We start from the raw sequence: 27,756 nt of genomic DNA on the forward strand, positions 1-27,756 counted from the left end.
ATTAAAATGTATTTATTTATTTTTTTTTTAAATCAGATACTTTTTTATTAAAACAGAATACATACAACAGAATAACAAATAGGCATCCAAATTAAATTTATCACATCTATTACCCCTTTAACTCCCCCTCCCGCCCCCCTCCCCCACCCCGGCAGCAACACTTCTCCCCGATACTACATAATGTATTTATTTTTTACACAATTCTGAATTTATGTATTTTTAAATCAGATGCTTATCAATATACCAGTTTTTAGTATCGCAGCAAGCGTACTGACCTGGAGAATTGTGTGTTACCAAACAGTCAACACCGTAAAAGCAAAACCCCCAAAAAGAATGGAATTATTGGAATCTTTCCATTTTTCAATACAATGAATTGTATCCTGCCAAGCCCTAAAATAAGTTTATAGCTTTTGGAACAAAGGAATAAAAAAAAAAACAACAAAATGCTAAAAATGAAACTTTTTTTTGGACAGACTGGGGTTGATAATAGACTGTAAAACACAGATCTTCATTAATCCCCCTCCCCCCTTTATGTATTCTACATGCCAGCACTATATATTGTATACAGTACACTATCGGGGGGGGGGGGGGGGATGTCAGCGTTCGGTGTTGGCCGTCTCTGCAGTATTGATATTTCTATCCTCTTGTCCTTTATTAGGTAGATGCTTCGTGTATTGCAATGGACTGATGGATCACTTGTGTGTGTGTCTGAATGGGAACAGCAAAGCGTGGTACAAAGTGCCGGGGCGATTCTCCGGAACCGCGGTGAGATCATGGGTTACTATAATTGATTGTATTTCTCAAAATCTTATTCTGTGGGGACTTCTCCGGACCCCACTGACGTCTGTTTCCTCCAAACATTGCAAGTTATCCATCCCTCTTCATTTGAATATGGGATAACTTTCTGATCGCAAACCATATTTCGATCTTAATAGAAACCCTGGTGCTGTAGGATTCGCCAGATATATAAGATGCATTGCTTAATATATTTAGGTCATCTAAGGGTGTCCTTGCGTCACAAACTATAATCTGACCACTTAAGATTTACTATTTGTGAGATGGACCGGTTTCCACTCAACTTGTTTTGTTTTTTTTCTCTGTAAGCAAACTAGGTTGTTCCAGGAAAACTTTCAGCAAAATTTCTGCCTGTAGCTCCTCCCCATTCTGCCTGTAGCTCCTCCCCGTTCTGCCTGTAGCTCCTCCCCGTTCTGCCTGTAGCTCCTCCCCGTTCTGCCTGTAGCTCCTCCCCGTTCTGCCTGTAGCTCCTCCCCGTTCTGCCTGTAGCTCCTCCCCGTTCTGCCTGTAGCTCCTCCCCGTTCTGCCTGTAGCTCCTCCCCGTTCTGCCTGTAGCTCCTCCCCGTTCTGCCTGTAGCCCCTCCCCGTTCTGCCTGTAGCCCCTCCCCGCTCTCTAGCGCCTCCCCGCTCTCTAGCGCCTCCCCGCTCTGCCTCTAGCTCCTCCCCGCTCTGCCTCTAGCACCTCCGCCTCTGCCTCTAGCGCCTCTGCCTCTAGCGCCTCCCCGCTCTCTAGCGCCTCCCCGCTCTGTCTCTAGCTCCTCCCCGCTCTGCCTCTAGCACCTCTGCCTCTAGCACCTCCCCCTCTGCCTCTAGCGCCTCTGCCTCTAGCGCCTCCCCGCTCTCTAGCGCCTCCCCGCTCTGTCTCTAGCGCCTCCCTCTCTGTCTCCCTCTCTGCCTCTAGCGCCTCTGCCTCTAGCGTCTCCGCCTCTAGCTGCTCCTCCATAAAATTTTAAAAGCACCAACTGTCATCTTCTATTTCAGTTTTGCAAATAACCTTCCTGCACTAAATACAGTTTTAACTACTGAGTACAGAGTTTAGCGAAATCCACTTTATATTCTTATTTTTGTGTATTAGTGAGTTATTAAATGAAAAAAAAAAGGAAAGTCACCATCGTTTTACTTCTTGTAAAGAAACGTTGCAAGTGCTTTAACACAGCAGTGACTAAATGTTTTCATACTTTTCTACATGGACTTTATTTTTTCCAATTTTATGGTATAGGATACCATCCCTATTTTAATTTTTTTTTTTTTATACCGTATTTTCCGGTGTAAAAGGCTACTTTCACACATCCGGATTTTTGCTCTGCGGCACAATACGGCATTCTGCAGAAAAACCGCAACCGGCTTTTGTAACGCCGGTTGCGTTTTTTTTGCATAGACTTACATTAGTGCCGTATTGTGCCGCAGGGGCTTGCGTTCGGTCCGGTTTTTGCCGCATGCGGCAGATTTAGCCGATGCCGCGGCCGGATCGAACGTTCCCTGCAACGTTTTTTGCTCCGGCAAAAAACACCGCATCGCGCCGCATCCGGCCGCTGCGGCGCATTTTTCAATGCATACCTATGGAGGCCGGATGCGGCGCGATGCGGAAAAAAACGCATCCGGTCGCCGCATGCGTTTTTTTTTCCACTGCGCATGCTCAGTAGCATGCCGCAACCGGAAAACAACGGACGGGCCGCATGTAAAAACTTATGCAACGGATGCGGTGTTTTCGACGCATCCGTTGCATAGTTTTCACAGCCGGATTGAGCCGCAGTGCTCAAACCGGATGTGTGAAAGTAGCCTAAGATGACTTTTTAACCCCTGAAAATCTTCTCAAAAGTCGGGGGTTGTCTTATACGCCGGGTGCCGTCATGGCTTTACACACAATAAAAGATATTCTCACCTCTCCTCTGCCTTCAGCTGTTTCTTGCAGTCCTCAGGCACACAGACTCCTCTGTGATAGCGTGAACGGAGCAACCACTGCAGGATGTCGTCATGGCTTTACTACAGTTGAATGCTTTACGGCTCCACAAAGCATGCAACTGCTGTAAAGCGCTGATAGTAGCGGCGGCCCTGTATATTGGACACGCTTTACTGCAGTTGAATGCTTTGTGGCGCCTTAAAGCATTCAACTGTAGTAAAGCCATGATGACATCCTGCAGTGGTTGCTCCCGTTCACACTATCACAGAGGGCTCTGTGTGCCTGAGGACTGCAAGAAGCAGCTGGAGGCAACGCGAGAAGGAAGGAGAGGTTAGTATCTTTTATTGTGTGTAAACAATGGTATGATAGGGGACAGAAGGGAACCATCAGGAGGACATTATTAAACAATGGAGACATTACTGCAGGGGACATTAAGGACAGGTCACATTACTATACAATGGAGACATTACAACAGGACAGCATTATTAAACAATGGGCTCATTACTGCACAGGACATTTACAGCTGGGGACATTAGTATACAATGGAGACATTACAGCTGGGGACATTAGTATACAATGGAGACATTACAGCAGGGGACATTACTATACAATGGAGACATTACAGCAGGGGACATTACTATACAATGGAGACATTACAGCAGGGGACATTACTATACAATGGAGACATTACAGCTGGGGACATTACTATACAATGGAGACATTACAGCAGGGGACATTACTATACAATGGAGACATTACAGCAGGGGACATTACTATACAATGGAGACATTACAGCAGGGGACATTTCTATACAATGGGGATATTACTATACAATGGAGACATTACAGCTGGGGACATTACAGCAGGGGCATTGCTATACAATGGAGACATTACAGCAGGGGACATTTCTATACAATGGAGACATTACAGCAGGGGACATTGCTATACAATGGAGACATTACAGCAGGGGACATTGCTATACAATGGAGACATTACAGCAGGGGACATTGCTATACAATGGAGACATTACAGCAGGGGACATTGCTATACAATGGAGACATTACAGCAGGGGACATTGCTATACAATGGAGACATTACAGCAGGGGACATTGCTATACAATGGAGACATTACAGCAGGGGACATTGCTATACAATGGAGACATTACAGCAGGGGACATTACTATACAATGGAGACATTACAGCTGGAGACATTACAGCTGGAGACATTACAGCTGGAGACATTACTATACAATGGAGACATTACAGCAGGGGACATTTCTATACAATGGGGACATTACTATACAATGGAGACATTACAGCTGGGGACATTACTATACAATGGAGACATTACAGCAGGGGACATTACTATACAATGGAGACATTACAGCAGGGGACATTACTATACAATGGAGACATTACAGCAGGGGACATTACTATACAATGGAGACATTACAGCAGGGGACATTACTATACAATGGAGACATTACAGCAGGGGACATTTCTATACAATGGGGACATTACTATACAATGGAGACATTACAGCTGGGGACATTACAGCAGGGGCATTGCTATACAATGGAGACATTACAGCAGGGGACATTTCTATACAATGGAGACATTACAGCAGGGGACATTGCTATACAATGGAGACATTACAGCAGGGGACATTGCTATACAATGGAGACATTACAGCAGGGGACATTGCTATACAATGGAGACATTACAGCAGGGGACATTGCTATACAATGGAGACATTACAGCAGGGGACATTGCTATACAATGGAGACATTACAGCAGGGGACATTGCTATACAATGGAGACATTACAGCAGGGGACATTGCTATACAATGGAGACATTACAGCAGGGGACATTGCTATACAATGGAGACATTACAGCAGGGGACATTGCTATACAATGGAGACATTACAGCAGGGGACATTACTATACAATGGAGACATTACAGCTGGAGACATTACAGCTGGAGACATTACAGCTGGAGACATTACTATACAATGGAGACATTACAGCAGGGGACATTTCTATACAATGGGGACATTACTATACAATGGAGACATTACAGCTGGGGACATTACTATACAATGGAGACATTACAGCTGGGGACATTACTATACAATGGAGACATTACAGCTGGGGACATTACTATACAATGGAGACATTACAGCAGGGGACATTACTATACAATGGAGACATTACAGCAGGGGACATTACTATACAATGGAGACATTACAGCAGGGGACATTACTATACAATGGAGACATTACAGCAGGGGACATTTCTATACAATGGGGACATTACTATACAATGGAGACATTACAGCTGGGGACATTACTATACAATGGAGACATTACAGCTGGGGACATTACTATACAATGGAGACATTACAGCTGGGGACATTACTATACAATGGAGACATTACAGCAGGGGACATTACTATACAATGGAGACATTACAGCAGGGGACATTACTATACAATGGAGACATTACAGCTGGGGACATTACTATACAATGGAGACATTACAGCTGGGGACATTACTATACAATGGAGACATTACAGCTGGGGACATTACTATACAATGGAGACATTACAGCTGGGGACATTACTATACAATGGAGACATTACAGCTGGGGACATTACTATACAATGGAGACATTACAGCTGGGGACATTACTACACAATGGAGACATTACAGCTGGGGACATTACTATACAATGGAGATATTACAGCTGGGGACATTACTATACAATGGAGACATTACAGCTGGGGACATTACTATACAATGGAGACATTACAGCTGGGGACATTACTATACAATGGAGACATTACAGCTGGGGACATTACTATACAATGGAGACATTACAGCTGGGGACATTACTATACAATGGAGACATTACAGCTGGGGACATTACTATACAATGGAGACATTACAGCTGGGGACATTACTATACAATGGAGACATTACAGCTGGGGACATTACTATACAATGGAGACATTACAGCAGGGGACATTACTATACAATGGAGACATTACAGCAGGGGACATTACTATACAATGCAGACATTACAGCTGGGGACATTACTATACAATGGAGACATTACAGCAGGGGACATTGCTATACAATGGAGACATTACAGCAGGGGACATTGCTATACAATGGAGACATTACAGCAGGGGACATTGCTATACAATGGAGACATTACAGCAGGGGACATTGCTATACAATGGAGACATTACAGCAGGGGACATTGCTATACAATGGAGACATTACAGCAGGGGACATTGCTATACAATGGAGACATTACAGCAGGGGACATTGCTATACAATGGAGACATTACAGCAGGGGACATTGCTATACAATGGAGACATTACAGCAGGGGACATTACTATACAATGGAGACATTACAGCTGGAGACATTACAGCTGGAGACATTACTATACAATGGAGACATTACAGCAGGGGACATTACAGCTGGAGACATTACTATACAATGGAGACATTACAGCAGGGGACATTTCTATACAATGGGGACATTACTATACAATGGAGACATTACAGCAGGGGACATTGCTATACAATGGAGACATTACAGCAGGGGACATTGCTATACAATGGAGACATTACAGCAGGGGACATTACTATACAATGGAGACATTACAGCTGGAGACATTACAGCTGGAGACATTACTATACAATGGAGACATTACAGCAGGGGACATTACAGCTGGAGACATTACTATACAATGGAGACATTACAGCAGGGGACATTTCTATACAATGGGGACATTACTATACAATGGAGACATTACAGCTGGGGACATTACTATACAATGGAGACATTACAGCAGGGGACATTACTATACAATGGAGACATTACAGCAGGGGACATTACTATACAATGGAGACATTACAGCAGGGGACATTACTATACAATGGAGACATTACAGCAGGGGACATTACTATACAATGGAGACATTACAGCAGGGGACATTTCTATACAATGGGGACATTACTATACAATGGAGACATTACAGCTGGGGACATTACAGCAGGGGCATTGCTATACAATGGAGACATTACAGCAGGGGACATTTCTATACAATGGAGACATTACAGCAGGGGACATTGCTATACAATGGAGACATTACAGCAGGGGACATTGCTATACAATGGAGACATTACAGCAGGGGACATTGCTATACAATGGAGACATTACAGCAGGGGACATTGCTATACAATGGAGACATTACAGCAGGGGACATTGCTATACAATGGAGACATTACAGCAGGGGACATTGCTATACAATGGAGACATTACAGCAGGGGACATTGCTATACAATGGAGACATTACAGCAGGGGACATTGCTATACAATGGAGACATTACAGCAGGGGACATTGCTATACAATGGAGACATTACAGCAGGGGACATTACAGCTGGAGACATTACAGCTGGAGACATTACTATACAATGGAGACATTACAGCAGGGGACATTTCTATAGAATGGGGACATTACTATACAATGGAGACATTACAGCTGGGGACATTACTATACAATGGAGACATTACAGCTGGGGACATTACTATACAATGGAGACATTACAGCTGGGGACATTACTATACAATGGAGACATTACAGCTGGGGACATTACTATACAATGGAGACATTACAGCTGGAGGCATTACAGCTGGAGACATTACTATACAATGGAGACATTACAGCAGGGGACATTTCTATACAATGGGGACATTACTATACAATGGAGACATTACAGCTGGGGACATTACTATACAATGGAGACATTACAGCTGGGGACATTACTATACAATGGAGACATTACAGCTGGGGACATTACTATACAATGGAGACATTACAGCAGGGGACATTACTATACAATGGAGACATTACAGCTGGGGACATTACTATACAATGCAGACATTACAGCTGGGGACATTACTATACAATGCAGACATTACAGCAGGGGACATTACTGTACAATGGAGACATTACAGCAGGGGACATTACTATACAATGCAGACATTACAGCAGGGGACATTACTATACAATGGAGACATTACAGCTGGGGACATTACTATACAATGGAGACATTACAGCTGGGGACATTACTATACAATGGAGACATTACAGCTGGGGACATTACTATACAATGGAGACATTACAGCTGGGGACATTACTATACAATGGAGACATTACAGCTGGGGACATTACTATACAATGGAGACATTACAGCTGGGGACATTACTATACAATGGAGACATTACAGCTGGGGACATTACTATACAATGGAGACATTACAGCAGGGGACATTACTATACAATGGAGACATTACAGCTGGGGACATTACTATACAATGGAGACATTACAGCTGGGGACATTACTATACAATGGAGACATTACAGCTGGGGACATTACTATACAATGGAGACATTACAGCTGGGGACATTACTATACAATGGAGACATTACAGCTGGGGACATTACTATAAAATGGAGACATTACAGCAGGGGACATTACTATACAATGGAGACATTACAGCAGGGGACATTACTATACAATGGAGACATTACAGCAGGGGACATTACTATACAATGGAGACATTACAGCTGGGGACATTACTACACAATGGAGACATTACAGCTGGGGACATTACTATACAATGGAGACATTACAGCTGGGGACATTACTATACAATGGAGACATTACAGCTGGGGACATTACTATACAATGGAGACATTACAGCTGGGGACATTACTATACAATGGAGACATTACAGCTGGAGGCATTACAGCTGGAGACATTACTATACAATGGAGACATTACTCGGGTCGGCTTACACTCGAGTATATACGATATATTCCAAACTCTGTAATTTAACTGGAAACGTTGGGGGTCGTCTCATACTCTGGAAAATACGGTACTTTTTTTTTTTCTCTTTTTAATTTTCTTTCTTCTTTCTTTAGGATGCTTTTGTCCAAATTGTGAGAAATGAAGGCATCCGGTCTCTATGGAGCGGGCTGCCACCCACATTGTAAGTGCGATTATTTATATATTTTTATGTGTTTTTCAAGTTTGGCGGATGTCTTTAGACATGAAACAAGTTTTTCTGAGACCGTTTTGGGGAAAACGAAAATCCTTCAATCGGGTTTTCGATAACTCGACACAGCGGAGTTTTCAAAAACCAAAACTTGAAAGTTATGCAGAACTCAATTCAGAAAATTCTCTTACTATTTTGAATTTATTTTATTTTTGCTATATTTTTTTTTTTGTCACTTTTCCACTATGGAACAATATAATATTGTAGCGTAGTTACGTTACATTAACTGACACTCAGTGAAGTGGACTCATTGGATCGCCATCTTCTGACCGCTAACTATGCGGCCCTGCTGTTTCCCCTATTGGGGGGGGAGTCTATGGATATTACTGTGTAGTATTTTTGTCCACAGAGTAATGGCGATACCTGCGACTGCCATCTACTTCACCTGCTACGACCAGCTCCGGGACCTACTGATCCATCGTATGGACAGTGCAGAGACCGCCTGCCTTATTGCTGGGGCCACAGCCAGATGTAAGTCCTTTCCTTTGGTGGACAATCACTTTCTGACCTCTGGTTTTTAGTAATTCTTTGTATTGTGCTGTTCCTCCATTATTCATCCTGGAAATTAATTAATCCACAACTGTGCTTTGCTATTCGTCTGGTCTACAGTCTGTCATTACACTGTCACATATGTGCAGATGGTCAGACTGTGTGAAGACCTACCCTATTTCCAACAGCAATAGTAATACCATTCTATTCATCCATTTCCAGGAGGAGTAATAGAGGAATGTCACAATTTTATTGGCATTTCATTACATGTTGGGCTGAATATGTGCCTACTGGAATAAGACTCTCACAGATTTTAGCTCTGCTCGCCTCTTAGTTTTGGCGCATGTTGGGATGTCCGCGCTGCGCTACTGAAACTGATGCTGCCGTAAGTTTGTCCGGCAGCGTTTGGCCTGACTGCAATCTGTCACTTGTTAGAAACTATTGCGAAGATAATACAAAACCAACCCTGTGTATTCTTCGTGTTTTCCAGTGGGCTCCGCCACCCTCATCAGCCCATTGGAGTTGATCAGGACAAACATGCAATCTCGACCGCTGTCCTACAAGGAGCTGACGTTGTGTATTCGCAGCTCTGTGGCCAAGGAAGGCTGGCTGTCCTTGTGGAAAGGATGGGGCCCCACCATCCTCAGAGACGTGCCCTTCTCTGGTAGGTTCTTTTCTGAAATGTAAAAGCCAAATACACAATCTCTGACCATTATTACTCCTATTACATCGGTTGTATTGTTTTGTTCTTTAAGTCATCCTAGACCCAACCTGCTTCCCTCTTGATACACTATTACTTATCTTGTATTATACTTCAGAGCTGCACTCACTATTCTGCTGGTGCAGTCACTGTGTACATACATTCCATTACTTATCCTGTACTGATCCTGTTTTACATCCTGTATTATACTCCAGAGCTGCACTCACTATTCTGCTGGTGCAGTCACTGTGTACATACATTCCATTACTTATCCTGTACTGATCCTGTTTTACATCCTGTATTATACTCCAGAGCTGCACTCACTATTCTGCTGGTGCAGTCACTGTGTACATACATTACATTACTTATCCTGTACTGATCCTGTTTTACATCCTGTATTATACTCCAGAGCTGCACTCACTATTCTGCTGGTGCAGTCACTGTGTACATACATTATATTACTTATCCCTGTACTGATCCTGTTTTACATCCTGTATTATACTCCAGAGCTGCACTCCCTATTCTGCTGGTGCAGTCACTGTGTACATATATTACATTACTGATCCTGTATTATACTTCAGAGCTGCACTCATTATTCTGCTGGTGCAGTCACTGTGCGCATACATTACATTACTGATCCTGGGTTACCTCCTGCATTATATTCCAGAGCTGCACTCACTATTCTGCTGGTGCAGTCACTGTGTACATGCATTACATTACTGATCCTGTATTACATTCTGTATTATACTCCAGAGCTGCACTCACTATTCTGCTGGTGCAGTCACTGTGTACATACATTACTTACCCTGTGTTTCAGTAGTTTCTGCTCTTTCTTCTGCAGCGATGTACTGGTATAACTATGAGCTTGGAAGAAAATGGCTTTGCCAGAGATATAACAAGACGGAACCAACTTTCTCCATTTGTTTTGTATCGGGGGCCTTATCTGGATCCGTAAGTTATATATTATGAATATTATTAGCCTTACACACTCCACATTAAATGATGTGTTTTGTTGGGGATATGCTATATGATATATAGCATGTTTTATAGATTTATACACTTTAGAGGGATTTCCAGTTTCTTTCTTTTTTTATATGTAAAAATAATTATTTCAGCTGTGCTTTACCCCATTAGAAGGAGCAGGAAGTCTTTGCCATAGGAAAAAAAAATGAAAAACAAAAACTCCTTTCTTTGTCGCTCCATTGGGAGACCCAGACAATTGGGTGTATAGCTTCTGCCTCTGGAGGCCACACAAAGTATTACACTTTAAAAAGTGTAACCCCTCCCCTCTGCCTATACACCCTCCCGTGGACCACGGGCTCCTCAGTTTTATGCCTTGTGTGGAATGAGGCACACATCCACTCATGCATTCTCAACTTAGTTATGTCGGTTGGAAGAAAAGAGGGCCCCCACGGGGCCCCCGGCATGTTCCTTTCTCACCCCACTATGTCGGCGGTGTTGTTAAGGTTGAGGTACCCATTGCGGGTACGGAGGCTGGAGCCACATGCCGTCTCCTTCACCATCCCTTATGCGGCTCTGGGAGAAGTGGGATCCTGAGCGGTCATCCATTTGCTGGGACCGTGCTCCATCCGTAGCCCCTGGTGGAACCTGCCGTACCGGAGCCTCTTCAACCCCAGGGACCGGGCCCTGCAACTTAAAGGTACTCTGTGTCCCCATAGGGGACCGTACAGAGAGCGCACCTTCTTCCCGGAAGCCGCGGTAGTTGTAAAACTGAGGAGGCCGGTGGACTTCCGCGCCGACCGTGCCTGCTTGTCGGGCGCGGCCTCAAATTTAGTCCCCGGCTTCACCGCGGCCTAGTCGCGAAAATCCCGCCCCCGGGCCTGCCTGTCAGGGGTAAGGGCGGGATTCCCGACATGACGTCGGATGTGAGGGCTGGAGCATCCTGCATGTATTCCTCCCCCCTCACTGACCACTGTGGGGACCCCAGATTCCCGCTCTTTGCTGGCGCCGCCCTCGGCCCCACTCCTCCCCCGAGAGCTCCGGCGGCCATTTTCTGGCATTCTGCCAGTGGACGCTTCTCAGTGAACACAGCTCGGCGGCTCCGGGGGATCCAAGACAGGGAATCTGGAGGACACACTCCGCTCGTTAGCGGTCGGTAAGCCACACCGGTCACCCGGTGCTGGTCCCCTTAGGGTGCCGGAATAGATATATATATATATATATATCTGTTCGGTCAGGCTGTATACCCTTTTCCCATATACCCTCAGTGGTCACTCTCCTAGGAGACAACAGCATGTCGTCCACAAGGAGCAAAGCTACTAAGGCACAGGTTTTTTTCGCGGCCTGTACCTCTTGTGGGGCTATGTTGCCTGCGGGATCCACCTACCCCCACTGTGAGCAATGCTCGACTCCTGCCACGCTTGCTCAGCCGGAGCCTCGGGCACTGGGGGGCACCTTGGCTCATGTAGACCCCCCTGCTCCCCCCTGAGCAGGCTGCAGGGACAGAGTCACCGGTGTTGGCCTCTTTCGCTGAGAAACTCTCTCAGTCTCTTTCTCAATCCATTGCACAGTCTATGGACAAATGGTCTTCTAAGCTCCTTGAGGCATTGCAGTCCAGACCGGACCTTTCACAGGCCCCGGCCCCTGTTAGCTTGTCTCCTCCAGGCCCCTCTCGGTCCGCGCCGCTGCACGCTCCCAGGTTAGCCCCTAGGTCTCAGGCGGAGGACTCCTGCCCGGACCGCAGTCCCAGACCGGCTAAGCGGTCTCGCTGGGACTCTTCCCCGACTTCCTCACGCTGCTCGGGATCCCAGCTTGAGGACTCTCTGGAGGACGAGGCGGACGTGGGAGCTCAGGGCTCTGACCCTGGCTTCGCCCTTAACCTTGATACACCTGAGGGGGACGCCTTAGTAAATGATCTTATCTCGTCCATCAACCAGGTGTTGGATCTCTCACCACCGCCTCCTCCTGCAGAGGAGTCGGCTTCTCAGCAGGAGAAACACCAGTTTCGGTTCCCCAAACGTACGCGTAATACGTTTTTTGATCACTCTAACTTCAGGGACGCTGTCCAGAAGCCCAGAGCGGTCCCGGACAAGCGCTTTGCTAAACGGCACACTGACACGCGTTATCCCTTTCCATCTGAAGTCGTTAAGGGTTGGGCTCACTCTCCCAAGGTGGATCCTCCAGTCTCCAGATTGGCTGCTAGGTCCGTTGTGTCTGTTGCAGATGGCTCATCCCTGAAGGATGCCACTGACAGACAGATAGAGCTCTTGGTGAAGTCCATCTATGAGGCCACGGGCGCGTCTTTCGCCCCGGCCTTTGCAGCCGTGTGGGCTCTCCAAGCAATCTCGGCTTGTCTGACTGAGATTAATGCTGTCACACGGAATTCTGCTCCGCATGTTTCGTCTTTGACCTCTCAGGCATCAGCCTTTTCGTCCTACGCCATGAACGCCGTCCTGGACTCCACTAGCCGTACGGCTGTAGCATCTGCTAACTCCGTGGCAGTCCGCAGGGCCATGTGGCTGCGCGAATGGAAAGCAGACTCGGCTTCCAAAAGGTTCTTCACTGGTTTGCCTTTTTCTGGCGACCGTTTATTTGGCGAACGATTGGATGAGATTATTAAGGAATCCAAGGGAAAGGACTCCTCCTTACCCCAGTCCAAACCTAAGAGACCTCAGCAGAGAAAGATCCAATCGAGGTTTCGGTCCTTTCGTCTCTCCGCCAAGCCCAATCCTCTTCGTCCAACCGGCCGGAGAAAGGCCAGAGGAACTCCTATGCGTGGCGGTCCAAGTCACGCCCCCCAAAAGGCCGCAGGAGGCACTGCCTCCAAGACGGCCTCCTCATGACTCTCGACCTCCCCTAGCCGCATCCTCGGTCGGTGGCAGGCTCTCCCGCTTTGGCGACGCCTGGTGGCCACATGTTCAAGACCAATGGGTGAGAGACATTCTGTCTCATGGTTACAGGATAGAGTTCAGCTCTCGTCCTGCGGCTCGTTTCTTCAGAACCTCTCCGCCCCCCGCTCAGGCCGACGCACTTTTTCAGGCAGTGGACGCTCTAAAGATAGAAGGAGTTGTGATCCCCGTTCCCCTTCAGGAACGTGGTCGCGGATTTTACTCCAACTTGTTCGTGGTGCCAAAAAAGGACGGGTCATTTCGTCCCGTTCTGGACCTCAAGCTACTCAACAGACATGTGAGAACCAGACGGTTTCGGGTGGAATCTCTCCACTCGGTCATCACCTCGATGTCACAAGGAGACTTCCTAGCATCGATCGACATCAAGGATGCTTATCTCCATGTGCCGATCGCACCCGAACATCAACGTTTCCTGTGTTTCGCCATCGGAGACGAACACCTTCAGTTCGTGGCATTGCCTTTCGGCCTGGCGACAGCCCCACTGGTTTTCACCAAAGTCATGGCATCCGTCGTGGCGGTCCTGCACTCTCAGGGCCACTCGGTGATCCCCTACTTAGACGATCTCCTAGTCAGGGCCCCTTCTCGGGTGGCGTGTCAACAAAGCCTTACCGTCGCTCTGGCGACTCTCCAGCAGTTCGGGTGGATCATCAACTTCCCGAAATCCAAGTTGACACCGACCCAATCACTGACTTACCTCGGGATGGAGTTTCATACACAGCCAGCGTTAGTCAAGCTACCGCGGGACAAACAGCTTTCTCTGCAGGCAGGGGTGCAATCACTTCTTCGGAGTCAGTCACACCCCTTAAGGCGCCTCATGCACTTCCTGGGGAAGATGGTGGCAGCTATGGAGGCAGTGCCGTTCGCGCAATTCCATCTACGGCCACTCCAATGGGACATTCAAATGGGACAAGAGTGCGGCTTCCCTCGACAAGAACGTCTCTCTTTCCCTTGCAACCAAAACATCACTTCAGTGGTGGCTCCTACCCACATCTCTGTCGCGGGGAAAATCCTTCCTACCCCCAACCTGGGCTGTGGTCACCACGGACGCGAGCCTGTCAGGTTGGGGAGTGGTTTTTCTCCACCACAGGGCTCAAGGAACCTGGACTCCGACTCCGATAGAATCGTCCCTTCAGATCAATATCCTGGAGATAAGGGCAGTATATCTAGCCCTATTGGCGTTCCATCAGTGGCTGGAGGGCAGGCAGATCCGTATCCAGTCGGACAACGCCACTGCCGTCGCATACATCAACCACCAAGGCGGCACTCGCAGTCGTCAAGCCTTCCAGGAAGTCCGGTGGATTCTGCAGTGGGTGGAAGCCACAGGCTCTACCATCTCCGCAGTTCACATTCCGGGCGTAGAAAACTGGGAAGCAGATTTTCTCAGTCGTCAGGGCATGGACGCGGGGGAATGATCTCTGCACCCAGACGTGTTTCGAGAGATCTGTCGCCGCTGGGGAACGCCGGACGTCGATCTCATGGCGTCACGGCACAATAACAAGGTCCCGGCCTTCATGGCACGGTCCCAGGATCACAGAGCTCTGGCAGCGGACGCTCTGGTCCAGGATTGGTCGCAGTTTCGACTGCCTTATGTGTTTCCCCCTCTGGCAATGCTGCCCAGGGTACTACGCAAGATCCGGTCCGACTGCCGTCGCGCCATTCTCGTCGCTCCAGACTGGCCGAGGCGGTCGTGGTATCCGGATCTGTGGCATCTCACGGTGGGTCAACCGTGGGCACTTCCAGACCGCCCAGACTTGCTGTCACAAGGCCCGTTTTTCCATCTGAATTCTGTGGCCCTCAACCTGACTGTGTGGCCATTGAGTCCTGGCTCCTAGCGTCTTCAGGGTTATCTCAGGATGTCATTGCCACCATGAGACAAGCCAGGAAGCCAACGTCCGCCAAGATCTATTACAGGTCTTGGCAAATCTTCCTATCCTGGTGCACTGATAACGGTTTTCCTCCATGGCCGTTTGCCTTACCCACTTTTCTTTCATTCCTTCAATCTGGAATGGACAAGGGTTTGTCCCTCGGCTCTCTCAAGGGCCAAGTATCGGCGCTCTCCGTGTTTTTTCAAAAGCGTCTAGCCAGGCTTCTGCAGGTCCGCACGTTCCTGCAGGGGGTCTGCCACATGGTCCCACCTTACAAACGTCCGTTGGAACCCTGGGATCTTAACAGGGTCCTGACGGCTCTTCAAAAGCCGCCTTTTGAGCCGCTGCGGGATGTCTCTCTCTCCCGTCTTTCTCAGAAGGTGGCCTTCCTGGTGGCAGTCACATCACTTCGGAGAGTGTCTGAGCTTGCAGCGCTGTCATGCAAAGCCCCCTTCCTGGTTTTCCATTTCCAAATGGTTTTCCATTTTCCAAAAAATTATTTGTGCATTAAAAAAAATAAAATTAGTGTCATTCATCACTTTTTCATTCTATAGCTTCTTCTGCCCTGTCATAGGAGGAAACGCCTTTCCTTTTCTGTGTCGAGATCATGTGGCACAAAGCTCCTTGGTTCCTGCACCCTGGAAAAAACGTTATTCTAAAGGGGCAAAACAGATTTTTGAACGCTGTGGCTCTTAAAATCTTATAATTGATGGGAGTCCTCGTCCTCGCGGTGGCTCTGTGAACCGTGAGCAGTTGCTTGTTGAATGATGGATTCTGCTTTGTATCTTAGGTTGCCGCTGTCGTAACGTTACCATTTGATGTCGTGAAAACTAGAAGACAAATCGAAGTTGGAGAACTAGAAGTCTTACAAAGTAAGTGCGGGAGCTTTGTCATTTCATAGAATCATAGAATGGTAGAGTTGGAAGGAACCTCAAGGGCCATTGGGTCCAACCCCCTGCGAGTGCAGATTTTCCTAAGTCATCCCAGCTATGTGTTTATCCAGTTTCCGCTTGAAGATTTCCATTGATGGTGAGCTCACCAACTCCAGTGGTCGCCTGTTCCACTCCCTGACTGCCCTCATTACCTCCCTTGGTCGCCTGTTCCACTCCCTGACTGCCCTCACTGTCAGTTTTTCCTAATGTCCAATCGGAATCTCTTTCCTTTAAGTTTCATCCCGTTGCTTCTTGTTCTTCCTTGTGCTGATGAGAATAGGGTAGTTCCCTCTGCACTGGGACTACCTTTTTTTTTTTTTTTTTAAATCAGGTTCATTTTTATTTAACATCAAAATTATACAACACATAAAATAATTCCCTCCATAGAAATATCACAGAAAGGGAAAAAACCTTTAGTCAATAAGAAAAACCACACAAATAACATAATAAACAATGCACCCGCAGTCCACGTCTCATTTCAATATGGGTCTCAAAGTGCATATTATTTCCCAATATATTCTCCATAGTATAGCTTACCCAGCATCATTATGACATTATATATATATATATACACATATACATACACGCACGCACGCACGCACACACATATACATGCACACACATATACATGCACACACATATACATGCACACACATATACATGCACACACATATACATGCACACACATATACATACACACACATTCCAGCAGTACGCATATCACCCTATTTGAGGAAATTTGTTAACCGGTCAGAAGGAGAAGGACCTGGTCGCTCGCACTGTCCTGCAGTAACGCCGAGGAGGGAAGGCCTGGGGTATCCAACCATGCCCCCCAGATCTTATAGAACTTTTTCAATGCATTTCTTTTAAGGTATACTCCTCTCTCCAGTCGAAGTATAGCGTTTACTCTTTCCCTAAAATCCCCGATGACCGGAGGCGCTGGGTCCAACCAGTGGTAGGCCAACAGTTTCCTAGCCTGGTACAAGAGACGTGTAATACCGACCATTACCGGCGAACTCAAGTCCACCCCCCCCTCCAGTAGACCCAGGATACATATAATAGGTCTTGGCTGTAGACGGATATTGAAAACTTGTCTAACCAAATCTAGTACTGCCCTCCAGTAATCTTCAATGTTCCCACAGGACCACATCATATGCATCAGATTCGCACCTTCCTGTCCGCACCTAGGACACAGATCATCCATCCTAACTCCCATCTTATGCAATAGACTAGGTGTCCTATATACTCTATGTAACAGGAATAGCTGTGACAGTCGTTGGCCTTCAGATACAGCAAGGCTTGGAGTCTGAGACAGGACCTCACCCCACTGTTCCTCTGTCATAGGGCCTAGGTCCCTCTCCCACTTCTCTCTAGCCTGCAAAGGGAATTTGTCGAGGTGTCTAGATAGCATCACTGTATACAACCTAGAAATAATACCATAGGAGCGATCAGATGTCAACAATTCAGTAAGAGTGTGATTCCGCTCTATCCTAATGTCCATACGACGTGTCTGTGTCTCATAGGCATGACGGAGCTGCAGGTATTGGTAAAAGGAACTGTGCGGTATCCCAAACTCAGCTTGAAGCTGGTCAAATCTTTTAAGTATATTATTCTGAAGAATCTGAGACACCTGATGCACCCCCCTGCTCACCCACATTCTCCAACCCGGGAGTCTCTGCAGCTCCGCCAGTCCACGATTATGCCATAAGGGCCAGTACTCAGTCATTCCTGATATTCCCAGCAACTGCTTCCCTCTATCCCACACCTTGTACATCAATGATAATGTTGGATATAATGTTCCTCCTCTGGGTGAGTATCCTGCATCCAAAAAAGCCACTGGGTGTCCCCATTCTGCAAGGCCCCTCACCAATTTGCCCCCAGCGTCATATGCCTCATCCTTTCCCCACCCCCTGAAGTGCTGCATCTGTGCCGCAACATAATAAACCCACGGGTTGGGGACTGCCAGACCCCCATCCTACTTCCCTCTCTGCAGGGTCTCAAGGCGGATTCTAGCCTGCTGCTTTTGCCACAAGAGTTCCCGAAACAAAGTGTTGATTTTACGGAAAAATTTCCAGTGGATCCATATTGGGGCGTTGTGGAGAAGATACAGAAGTTTGGGCATCAGTACCATTTTTAGTAGATTAGCACGGCCAATAAGGGACAGTGGGAGTCGACACCAGGCATCTATCTTGTTCCTAAACTGAGCCAACACTGGTTCCAGATTTTGAGAGTAGTAATCACGCGGTCGGGCACTAACCACAATCCCCAGGTATTTAAATTTATCCACCGTCGGAATTGGCAGCCCCAGAGTACTAAAATTAGATGGGAGTGGATCTATAGGGAGCAGGGCCGATTTCTTCCAGTTTATTAGGAGTCCCGAGCGCCTACCAAATTCTATAATAATATTTATTGCTGGGCCCACCGATGTCCCCACCTCCCTGAGATACAGCAACAAATCGTCCGCATAGAGGGAAACCTTATGCTCCAGACCGCCTATCTCAAACCCCTTTACGCCAGCGGATGCACGAAGCATAGCCGCCAATGGCTCAATTGCCGCTGCAAATAGTAATGGAGAGAGAGGACAGCCCTGTCTCGTGCCCCTGGCCAAATTAAAAGACGAGGAGGTACAACGATTAACTCGAATCCTGGCCCGCGGAGAGGCATATAACAATTTGACCCAGCCAATAAATCTGGAGCCAAGACCCAATTTCTCCAAAACTACCCATAGGAAATTCCATTCAATACTGTCAAAGGCTTTGGCTGCATCTAATGACAGGACTGCTCTCTCCTTGTTTCTCCCCTCAGAACTTAGCTGTATCCCCAGGAATAAACGTCGCAAATTAATGGAAGTAGATTTATTGGGGATGAATCCAGTCTGATCCTCGTGGATCACTGACGTGATCACCCGGGACAATCTGTTAGCTAGAATTTTAGCAATTAATTTAATATCTAATGTAAGCAGCGAGATTGGGCGATAGGAGTCAGGCGCGGTCGGATCTTTCCCGGGTTTTAAAATCAGAACAATAATAGCCTCCCTCATGGATACAGGGAGGGACCCCTTCTCCTCAGCATCTCTGAACACATCCAAGAGTCTTGGCAGCAGCAGATGGGTATATAATTTGTAGAATTCACCCGGGAGTCCGTCCGCACCTGGGGCCTTTTCATTTTGGATTTGACCGAGCGCCTCCTCCAGCTCCTCCAGGTCTATATCTCTATTCAGGGATTCTCTCTCACTATCTGACAGACTGGGGAGAGTGATCTCCTCCACAAAGTCCCCCAGTTCCTCATCCCCATAATGCGATTTAGAGGAGTATAATTGGGTGTAATACTGTTGCATGACTTCCACAATCCTCCCGCTGTCCCTCACCTCCTCTCCAGTGTCAAGTTTCAATTTGGTGATATAGGTCAATCCCTCCTGCGCCCTAGCAATTGTAGCCAAGAGATGTCCCACACTCTCCCCCTCCGTAAAGTACCGCTGCTTAAGGAAAAAGCGTTTGTTAGTGGCCAAGGAAGTCATATGGTCTCTCAGAGCTCTCTGTGCCCTCTCTAAGTCCCGCTTGGCATCATCTGTAGGGTTAGATATAAGAAGTCGTTCTGCATCACCTAAAGTGTCCGTCAGATACTTAGTGCGCTCTCTTGTTTTCGCCTTTCGGGTGCAAATTTCCCTAATATATGTCCCACGAACATACGCCTTCATTGCGTCCCACACTATATGTTTAGATGCCGTACCGTCATTTATCACAAAATATTCCCGTATAGTGTCAGTCAGAGTGCCCCCTATCAGTTGTATCCAAAAAGGGTTGAGCCGCCAAGGTATCCCCGCCAGCCGGTCTGGGTCCCCAAGCCTTAGACGGACCTGTAGTGGGGAGTGGTCAGACACCCCCCTGGCCAGGTACGTGACTGAAGCTACACAAGGCAGCAGCTGAGCATTTCCAATGGCCAGGTCAATCCGGGACAGTGAATGATGAGAACTAGAATAGCATGAATACTGCCGGACCTGCGGGTTTCTAATACGCCAAATATCTACATATCCCACCTCCTCCATCAGTCTAGCAAGGGATGTAGCTGCCGCCGCCTGTGAGATATTCCCTGTATGTAACTTATCCCAATACGGGTGCAAGTAATTATTATAGTCTCCTACTAATAGGGTGGGGACCTCAGGGAGGGAAGCAACAAAATTGAGGATACGTTTCAATGGTTCCCCTGTGTATGGCGGCGGAATATAAATTGCAACTAGAACACAGCGCACATTATGAAGGACACAGTAAAGACATACAAATCTACCCTCCTGATCCACAGAAGCTTTAAGACACTCAAACGGCACTGTCCTGTGTATCAGGACACTCACCCCCCTGGAATGTGTGGTATATACAGAGTGGTACTCATGGGCTATCCATTTTTTGTGGAGCAAGTGGAGCCGCTCCTTCACCAAGTGCGTTTCTGATAAGAATATTATGTCTGGCTTAAGCTGCTGTAGAAACAGAAAAACTGCACATCTTTTAGTGGCTTCACCCAATCCTCGCACATTCCAGGCCACTATATTAACCTCCTTCGCCATAAGGGTGAGTGCACATATGTAACAGCAGGGGGCAGCAAGCGGGGACCCCCGGACCCATCTGCAGCAGTTCCCATAGATGAGCATAGACCAAACAGGTGCATAAAACAAAAAGGTCAAACAACATAAAAACATACACAGTAAACCAGGACATTCCTCTCAAACAGAGGGAAGTGGGGCTAAACATAACCGTAAGAGCACATAACGGTTTAAATTCCTGAACAGTCATCAACTGCATAGTAACCTATCTGGGTGGCTCCTGCCGACCGTCCATAAGTGTTCCAGCCGGGAAACATAGCAAGGTCACCTCAGCAAGTCCAACAGCAAGGAATCCGCAATAATCCTCAGCGGTGATTTCTGCGCAGTCCTTTTTCATTGGTATCGAGCCATGCGGCTGCATCCTTTGGAGTGTCAAAAAACTTTGTCCCACCATCCGCCACCACTCGCAGCCTGGTAGGGTATAACATTGAGTAAGAGATCTGCAGCTGCCTCAGGCGTTTTTTGACATCAATAAATTGCGCTCTCCTCTGCTGGATTTCAGTGGAAAAATCCGGGTACAGTGAGACCTTATGGCCGTCAATAGCCAGATCCTTAATCTCCCGGGCTCTGCGGAGCGCAGTGTCCCTGTCCCTGAAGTGCAGTAGCTTGAGGAGGATAGGACGAGGGGGTGCCCCTGGTGGTGGGGGTCTAGTGGGGACCCTATGTGCCCGCTCAATAGTGAAGAAAGGAGAAAACAGATCCATACCCAAAGTCTTGGGGAGCCACATTTCAAAAAAAGCTACTGGATTATTGCCTTCTGCCTTTTCTGGGACCCCGACCAGTCGGAGATTGCTTCTGCGGGATCTGTTTTCTAGATCGTCCACCTTAGCCCTAAGCAATGAGATATTGTGGATTGCTCTGCCAAGGTCCCGAGTCAGAGGGGGAAGCTTATCCTCTGTGGCACTGACCCGGTCTTCCAGGGCCCCCACCCGTACATTGACCCCCTGCAACTCGTGCCTGATAGATGAAATGTCCATTTTAATTCCTCCCATCTGTATGTTCAAAGTGGCTAGCATATTGTTGCAGGTGTTTACTGCTGCAAGCACATCACTGAGGGTGGGCTCTGCTCTCCCAGGATCTGTGTTTTCATCTGCAGCTCTAAGGTTGTCCCCCTTCTCCACAATACTGGCAGCAGCCAACATACTCACAGCTCCCTGCTGCTCTTCCTCCTCCATCAGTTCTTGTCCTGGGATCTGTAGCTCCTGCACGCTGAGGTCACACTGCTTAACAGCTCCAGGTATCTCAGGCTGATCTCGTGCAAACTTGCTGAGGCGAGCTATTGCATCAGACGCCCTGCCCCCACCTGAAGCTCCAGCGTCCATGAGTGTGGCCTGTGTCCCGCGCTTCTTATCAGCCCGAGTTCTGGTCATATCACTCAGGTCTTTGAAGCCCCCTCAGTCTAGGAGAGGTCACCACTCCAGGAAAGCAGTAAAACAAACTTTAACCCCAGCTGGACAGGATTATACAGGAGTTTTTTGCAGGAGCTCTGGCTACACAAGTCTTCCTCACATGCTGCTCAGGCCACGCCCCGGGACTACCTTTCAGAGATTAGTAGACCGCTATTAAATCTCCTCTCAGCCTGTTTCTTCAGTTTGTATTTCTTTCAGTCTGTATGAAATGATGCATTTGTAGTGTCATTTGTGTGTATACACACACACACACACACACACACACATACACACACCCGCAGATATCCATAAATTAAGTTACTTGTAATAATCAGAAATGACAAAAGAGTATTGATTACTTGAAGAGAGGTGCAAAAATCCATGGAAAGTCATGGCACCAGCTGAAATCTATCAGTAATTACAAAAGAAATCTGCCGCTTACTGAAAAATATCAGCTAGTTCAGCTGCTGGTCGATAAAAAGCGGTCTCATTACTAAGGTGTCACACAAGAAACATCTCATGGTGGGTAAAACCAGTGAGCTGTCTCAATACCTTTACAACCTTAATGTTGTAAAACATTCTGAAAGCATTCGTTACAGAAGAATTTCCAAACTACTGACGGTTCCATTGAGCACATAAATTGGAAGTAGTGTAAGCAGTGGCCATAATCCAGAATTAGGAAGAACATATTTTACCCATAATCGGCCACGACCCGGTGCTCACCACAAGATTTCAGACAGGAGTGAAAAGAATTATCAGAGGAATTGTCCAAGAGCCAAGAACCACCTGTGTAGACCTACAGAAAGACCTGGAATCAGCAGGTACAATTGTTTCAAAGAAAACAATAAGTAATGCACTCCCCTTCCATGGCCTGTATGCACGCTCCTGTATGCACGCTCCTGTATGCACGCTCCTGTATGCACGCTCACCACGCAGGACTCCATTGCTGAACAAAAAACAGGTTCAAGAGTGTTTAAAGTTTGCTCAACAACATTTAGACAAGTCTGTAAAATACTGGGAGAAAATAGTCTGGTCAAAGGAAGTGAAAATTTAACTCTTTCGATGTCACAATGCACACAATGTTTGGAGGCCAAAAGGCAAATCACTCGAAAAATACCAACAACATTGAAGTGTGGAGGTGGGAACATCATGGTGTGCGGCTGGTTTTCAGCATACAGCACTGGCAATCTTCATATAATTGAAGGGAAGATGAATGGACAAATGTACAGAGACGCTTGGATGCCCTCAATGGTGGAGTATGTCCTACCATTCTACAGACTAGTCAGTTAGGACAGCAATACTACGCCTGAATGAAATTTAGCTTTACAGTTGACTTTATATGTACTCAAAATAATGTTAAACCTCATCCGGTTCAAAATGCTGTTAGAATTTTTATGCTTTTTTTTTTTTTTCATTGGGTTTGTCTTTTATGTTTTTTTTTGTTGTTTTTTTTTTAAGATTCACAGAAAAGATCAACTTCGACTTGGAAGATAATGTATGCAATAATATCTGAGAACGGCTTTCGGGGTCTTTTTGTAGGTAAGTTTATTTACTGGAATTTTCATTATTATCCTTTTTATTTTTTTTTTCTTGGTTGCTCCTTGTGCCATGAGTACATCATCAAAGGTTAAAAATGAATGGCCATTCACTTGTTTGCCAGCAGGTGGCGCCGCTGGCACTAAACACTATGCATATGTGTCATGGTTTCTCTCCACGCTGCAGCAGATTTCAAGAAACTCTTCAAAGGACCCCTTTGACTTATTTAGTGGCATTGAATCCTACAGACCCGTCTCTAATGTCCCTTTCTTCTCGAAAAATGTCTGGAATGCTTCATGTAGTCTCGTGTAATCTGCTATTTCTCAGATTATTCTCTTCTTGATACTTACAATTTGGTTTCCGCTCCTTACCCTCTACTGACACTGTCCTTAATAAAGTCTCTAATGATCTACTTACAGCTAAATCTAATGGTCACTACTTCCTTCTGATTCTCCTGGATCCTCTGCTGCATTCGATACTGTGGATCACCAGCTCCTCCTCACTATGCTCCGTTCTATCTGGCTCAAGGACACCTGGTCCTCTCTCCTGGTTCTTCGCCTACCTCTCTGACCGCTACTTCACTGTCTGTTTTGCTGGCTCCTCTTCCTCTCCTCCTCTCTTACTGTCCGGGGTCCTCAGGATTCAGTCCTAGGCCCCCTGCTCTTCTCTGAATACACCATCCCTATTGGACAAATCATCAGTAGATTCGGTTTCCAGTACCATGTGTATGATGATGACACCCAATTATACACATAGTCTCCTGTAGACTACAAAATACAAGCGATTGTCTTTCCGCTGTATCCCACATCATGTTCTCCCTCTGTCTAAATATGTCAAAAACTGAACTCCTTGTGTTTCCCTCCTTCCCTAATGCTAACCTTCCTAAACCCAATATTACTATTACCACTGCTGCACGAGGTTCAGCTATACAGGTCCACACCAGACTGTGTCCTGGGGTACAACAAGAACATTGGGGAGTTGATCTCTCTCCGATCAAGTCCTTCAGCCCTGTAGTATCATTCGTAAAGCTAAGGTGTGGTACGAGAAGCAGCCCATGCTCATCGTACCGGTGGCAACGTTCTATCACAATGTGCAGGCAGACCGGTACCTTCCTTAAGATCCAGGAGGTAGTGATCAAGGCCCAAATGTTTGGAAGTCAGGAAGGAACGGGCTTCAGTACTTCTGGAACTGAAGGTGCTCATGTTGTACCAGGGCAACATTTCTGAGGTGAAGTCCCTTAAACAGCAAAGAGAGGAAGGTCACAAAAAGGTGTCGAGTGTATTACAGATGGGGGAATAAGGAAGGACACCATTTGGCAATGCGACGCCTGCCCCCCAAAAATGTAGACTGTTTATGAATGAAAGCTTCAGAGTCTACCACACGTCCGTGAACTACTAAATTAACATATGCCAACCTGACGTTCTCTACACATCTTGTATATGTCACTAACGTTTAGAAATCACATACCAGGAAAACCCTAGATCAATTCCAATATAGGGTCACTTGTGGGGGGTTTCCACTGTTTAGGCAATTCAGGGACTCTCCAAATGTGATATGACAGCCGCAAACCATTCCATTAAAATCTGTGCTCCAAAACGTTCCTTCTTTTCAGAGCTCAACAGTGTGTCCAAACAGTAGTTTCCCACCACATATGGGGTATCAGCGTACTCAGTTGAAATTGCCCACCAAATTGTTATCCTTGTGAAAATGAAAAAATTGCTGTTAAAGAAACATTTTTGTGGTAAAAATGTATTTTTTCATTTTCACTGCGCAACTTTATAAAATTCAGTGAAGCACCTGGGGGTTTAAAGTGCTCACCAAACATCTAGATACATTCCTTGGGGAATTAGCTTCCAAAATGGGGTCACTTGTGGGGGTTTTAACTGTTTTAGGTACATCAGGGACTCTCCAGATGCGACATGGCATCTGCTAACGATTCCAGCAAAATCTACATTGAAAAAGTCAAATGTCACTCCTTCCCTTCCGAGCCCTACCGTGCGCCCAAACAGTAGTTTTCCACCACATATGGGGTATATACTCAGGAGAAAATGGACCTCCAACATTTTATTCTGCATTTTCTCCTGTTAAAAATGCTAAATTTAGGGCTAAAGTAACATTTTTGTGGTTAAAAAAAAAAAAATGGTTTTGTACATTTTGTTGTAAAAAAAATAATAAATTGGTGATTTTTAACCCTTCAAACTTCCTAACAAAAAAAAAATTGTTTAAAAATTGGTGCTGATATAAACGACATGTAAGAAAAGTTACCGTATTTTTCGGACCATAAGACGCACTTTTTTCCCCAAAATGTTGGGGGAAAGTGGGGGGTGCGTCTTATGGTCTGAATGTAGGGCTGCGTGGAATGAGGGTGCTGCGGTGGAGCGGGTCATTGGGGGTATGAGCAGGCTGCAGCAGCGCCTGCCGTGACCACGTGGACCCGCTCATCTAATATGCGCGCCCATCCTCCCGCCCATCATCTCTCAGCGCTGACAGGTGGGCGGGATGATGGGCGAGGGATAAACAGCCGGCCCACATGATCACCCCTGGCAACTACAGCCTGGAGTGATCATGTGCGGCTGTATTCACTGCCCCCCGTGCATCATCATCGCGGGGTGCAGTGAATCAGTACACTCACCTGTCACCGTTCCCCTGCAGTACCGCGATCTCCTCCTGGCTGCTGGCGGCCGCTGAATGGAGCCGTCCCCGTTCCCCTGCAGCACCGCGATGTCCTCCTGTCTGTGCCGTCGGCCGCTGAGTGGAGACTAGCGGTACGCACAGCGATGACGTCATCGCTGTGCGCACGTTTCCACACGCAGCCGCCGGCAGCCAGGAGGACATCGCGGTGCTGCAGGGGAACGGGGACGGCTCCACTCAGCGGCCGCCGGCAGCCAGGAGGAGATTGCGGTACTGCAGGGGAACGGGGACGGCTCCACTCAGCGGCGCTGACACAGACGGGAGGAGGAGCGATGCTGCAGGGAGTGAGGTGAGGTAAGGTGAGTATGAACGTTTATTTTTTTTTATGTGCCACAGGATGCGGGCCGTATACCAGCATGGGGGTGTATAGCAGGATGGTTGTATATTATGAGCAGGATGGGGGTATATTATGAGCAGAATGGGGGTATATGAGCAGGTTGGGGGTATTATACTGTATATACAAGGCAGGAGGATCATTACCAGGATGGGGTATCTTAGTAGAGAATTTGGGGATATTACCCCCATTACAGTGTCAGCAGCAGATCCTCGCCCCATAACAGTGTGTCATGACTCCATTTTTTGCTTAAAATTTTATTTCTTTGTCGCTCCATTGGGAGACCCAGACAATTGGGTGTATAGCTTCTGCCTCCGGAGGCCACACAAAGTATTACACTTAAAAGTGTAAACCCCTCCCCTCTGCCTATACACCCCCCCGTGCATCACGGGCTCCTCAGTTTTATTGCTTTGTGGAAGGAGGCACACATCCACGCAAGCTCCACATTTTAGTCAGCAGCAGCTGCTGACTATATCGGATGGAAGAAAAGTGGGCCCATACAGGGTCCTCAGCATGCTCCCTTCTC

At 46.9% G+C, this 27,756-nt stretch overlaps 1 protein-coding gene across 1 annotated transcript in view; it reads left to right on the top strand.

Annotated features, from left to right (window-relative positions):
* SLC25A40 (solute carrier family 25 member 40) overlaps positions 1–27,756 on the top strand; it is a 57,035-nt gene that overhangs the window by 21,449 nt on the left and 7,830 nt on the right. The window contains exons 4-10 of the mRNA XM_075315610.1: positions 659–765; positions 8,699–8,766; positions 9,182–9,303; positions 9,812–9,985; positions 10,863–10,972; positions 16,546–16,627; positions 24,128–24,208. Of these exons, the coding sequence (XP_075171725.1) occupies positions 659–765; positions 8,699–8,766; positions 9,182–9,303; positions 9,812–9,985; positions 10,863–10,972; positions 16,546–16,627; positions 24,128–24,208 (744 nt within the window). The remainder of the gene's footprint in view (positions 1–658; positions 766–8,698; positions 8,767–9,181; positions 9,304–9,811; positions 9,986–10,862; positions 10,973–16,545; positions 16,628–24,127; positions 24,209–27,756) is intronic.

This window comes from Anomaloglossus baeobatrachus, chromosome 6, assembly GCF_048569485.1.
Source record: "Anomaloglossus baeobatrachus isolate aAnoBae1 chromosome 6, aAnoBae1.hap1, whole genome shotgun sequence".
Classification (NCBI taxonomy): domain Eukaryota; kingdom Metazoa; phylum Chordata; class Amphibia; order Anura; family Aromobatidae; genus Anomaloglossus; species Anomaloglossus baeobatrachus.